Source organism: Pundamilia nyererei, unplaced genomic scaffold (genome assembly GCF_000239375.1).
Source record: "Pundamilia nyererei isolate P.nyererei 1_Seehausen unplaced genomic scaffold, PunNye1.0 scaffold00207, whole genome shotgun sequence".
NCBI lineage: Eukaryota > Metazoa > Chordata > Actinopteri > Cichliformes > Cichlidae > Pundamilia > Pundamilia nyererei.
Window position 1 is genome coordinate 164187 of NW_005187608.1, and position 3350 is coordinate 167536.

Below are 3350 nucleotides of genomic sequence, written 5' to 3' on the forward strand. Positions count from 1 at the left end.
GGCGCGTGTGTGTGGTTATGAGTGTGTGTGACGTACAATGACCTAATACGTGAAAGCAAAGGCCTGAAAATAGTTAATCCAGCATCCAGGGATTTTATTGTTAACAGACTGTATCCTTGAAACTAGCGAAACACAAACTGAACTAGAAAAAAAACCTTCTGTGAATTGCGTTATATCCAGATCTTAATTCCCTATTTTACGCACTGCGATGTAAACTTACAAAACAACAACAACAAAACTGAGTTTATTTCCTCGAGACCGGCCACGCACCCCTCCCCCTTATTTGCAAGCTTAGAGGTCTGTCCTCTTAAGGACGCTGTAAGTTGTCCTCTGGGTTTCCCACTTTATTATTAATGGAAGACCAGGCTGAGGAACAGAAGCGCCATTATGTTAGTTCACTGATGTAACATAGTGATGCTTCTTCTTATTAATTATTTTGCGGATTTTTTAAAACTAATCAATGGATTCTGTTGACACGTAGGATATAATTTTATTCAGCTGTAGTGTCTCTGTTGGGCTGTGAAAATGTGCATTCAGCCCAAGCCAGGAGTCTCATGAGAGAGCTGACATGAGTTATGAAGTGGACTACATTCTCTTTTTGAAATGTGAGGGAAAAAAGAAAGCTCTCTGGCTTCAATTATGCACCACACTTCCTATAGACAATAGACAGGAAATGATTATTCTCCTCCAGTCTCTGCTGTGGTATTGTTTGTCTGCTGAACAAACAATACCACACATGGCCATCATCCACACTCATCTTCTCTGCAGGACAAAGCTCAGTGGTCACTATAAGAAAGGCAACTTGTTGTGCTGATAATATTTATTCTGACATAAATAAGCATTATAAAGAAAATGCAGAAGCATGAACCGGTGACATAAGCTATGACCATATAAATATAAATATGGCCTCCGTTTGATATTACTATGTTTTGGCCAGATAAATGCTAGTGTGTGCGGGGGTCAGCTGAATGCAAAAGGCAGGTAAAAATCCGTTGAAATGGAATTTCAACTGTTGGATTGGCCAAACAAATAAATAGCAAACAACTACACAGCCCTCTAAAGCTGGCTTCCACATTACACATCTGGCAGTGCAGCCAGAGCTAAAAGTACCAAAAGTGACCAAAAGTACATAGCGTTACTGGCGTAAGGATGATAGTGTTCCAGGCATAATAGTGGTCGGTCTGTATGGCAGCACCTGGCCCTCCTGGCTCCAAACCGTCAGAGAATGGCAGCCAGCTTTCTGTAGACTTATTTCATGTATTTGTAATCTTTTTGTATGTTTATGATGATATATGTTTTTGCTTGAGTGATCAGTGCAAAAGAAGTCATGTGACTTTACAAAAATAGGGAAACACTCTTCAATTTTACTATTTGCTCTCAGTTTATTGGCTATTTCAGCAGCCCATCTCCAAATAAATGTTGCTCTCTGATTACCCCCCATTTGTGTACTGTGTAATTCTAGCACACCATAAGCCCGTGCTGCTGTTTCCCCTTTCCCCTACCACAGTAGATTTTGGCTTGGTCTCTGCCTGTTCCCCACCCCACTCACTCATCACGCACTGTAGAGACTGTTTTGGATGTCTAAATGTCTACACACTTATACAGTAGTTTAAGTATCATAAGGGATGCGTCTTAATGCTGGAATTTAAATTCAGTGCAAATTAATATACACCGAGCTGATAACAGCTCTATCTATTCAGTCCATTAGTTTTCATTCAATATGCAGAATATTCGCGGCTTGTTGGTGAATCTCGGTCAAATTGCAGCAGACAATAGCTTAAAACTTTATTTACGGTGCCACAACTGTTGTTGTTAACTGAATTTATCACTATTATTGTAGAGAACATTAAACCTAATAGCCGTAAAATATAGTAACTATGTGCTGATGCCGCTTTATGAATAGGCTGCTGTGGAAAAAACATATGGGCACTCGTGCAAAAGCAAAAAGTACAATTTTAAATGTGTCGATTTTACTTCACATCATGTAAAACAACCCGCAGTTAGATACGAAAAGATGCCCCGTATTCTATAAATTCCAGACTATTCGGAAGTTCATTTTACACAATTTTTTATTTTGTGGAAAGTAAACGGCGTGACTCAGTGTTTTAAAAGAACTACGAACCTTCAGTAAATCCCACGATGCACAAAATGAATGTTTATTGTCTCCTGTCAGACGCTGCCTACCAACAACGTGTTGAAATGTCTCCTTCAATGATTCGTCTTTGTCAAATAAATCGATATGAAATAATTCAGTGTTAGGAGTGAATCAAATTTGTGAACTTAGGTAATTTGTTGAGTCGAGTAAAAATAAACTCATTTAATTCGTCTTAAATATAAGGTCACCATTGGAAATGATTTATCCATTTGGTTTGGAAAAAAGAGTGTCTTGCTTTGCCAGATATACAGTACAGAATTCTAAATCTGTAATTGCCTGTAATTATAATCCGATTTTAAACTGTTGTTACTTTTCTTCGAAAGTAACTCTAAATCCATCCTGCCCACTCCAGCGTTAGAACCTTCCTTTAATAACTCCTTTACTAATGAACAGCTAACCAGAGACAATACTACATGTGTACTGTTTGCGTTAAGCGATTATTATAATGAATACCTTTTAACCTCATTTTCACAACAAATAGTGGCCGTAGAGCACATCTTACCGCCTCTCTTTTCCGCCGTTCTTCCCGAGCCTCCGTCTTTTTTAGCTCGGCCTTGAAAGCCTGGGTGTCTCCGTGTTGTTCGTCCTTGTCTAGGATGTCCATTAAGTAAGAGATGTAGCTGGTGGCCAAGCGCAGCGTCTTGATCTTGGACAGCTTGGTGTCGGCCGGGACGTTAGGGATACATTCCCTCAGCTCCGCGAAAGCTGAGTTAATGCTCTGGGTCCGCCGCCTTTCCTTGCGATTGGCCGTTGGTCTTCGCTTCACGGTCCGAGGATGAGTGTGGTGATGATGGTGCATACCGACCGTGGTTCCGTTCATCGAGATGGTGCCGGGTCCTGGAACTAACCCTCCAGGGCCATAGTAGTGGTGATGGTGTGGGTCCAGTCCGACGGTTGACCCACTGCCGCTGTTGCCATGGTACTCCGGGCTGTAGCCGGGCGCAAGGCTATACTCTGTAGGTGACATATCCGCGTGACTTATCAACCAGCTTGTGAAGTACGGTGGAGCACCGGTGTCTTCGTGACACCGACCGGCCGCCGCCGCATGCAGCGAATAGTGGTGGCTGTCGTGATGGTGCATGACCGGGTGGTGAGGGAAGCCCGAGACGAGACTCATAGTGACACACAAAAATACGCACTCGGGCACGCGTGAGCGCCCCCCACCCCACCCCACACACACACACACACACACACA

The 3350-nt window shown here is 42.5% G+C and overlaps 1 protein-coding gene across 1 annotated transcript in view; it reads right to left on the reverse strand.

Moving 5' to 3' along the window:
* The window catches only part of hand2 (heart and neural crest derivatives expressed 2), a 5157-nt gene extending 1813 nt beyond the window's left edge, over positions 1 to 3344 (reverse strand). The window contains exon 1 of the mRNA XM_005747874.1: positions 2658 to 3344. Within this exon, the coding sequence (XP_005747931.1) occupies positions 2658 to 3272 (615 nt within the window). The 5' untranslated portion in view covers positions 3273 to 3344. The remainder of the gene's footprint in view (positions 1 to 2657) is intronic.
* Positions 3345 to 3350: the final 6 nt, after the last annotated feature.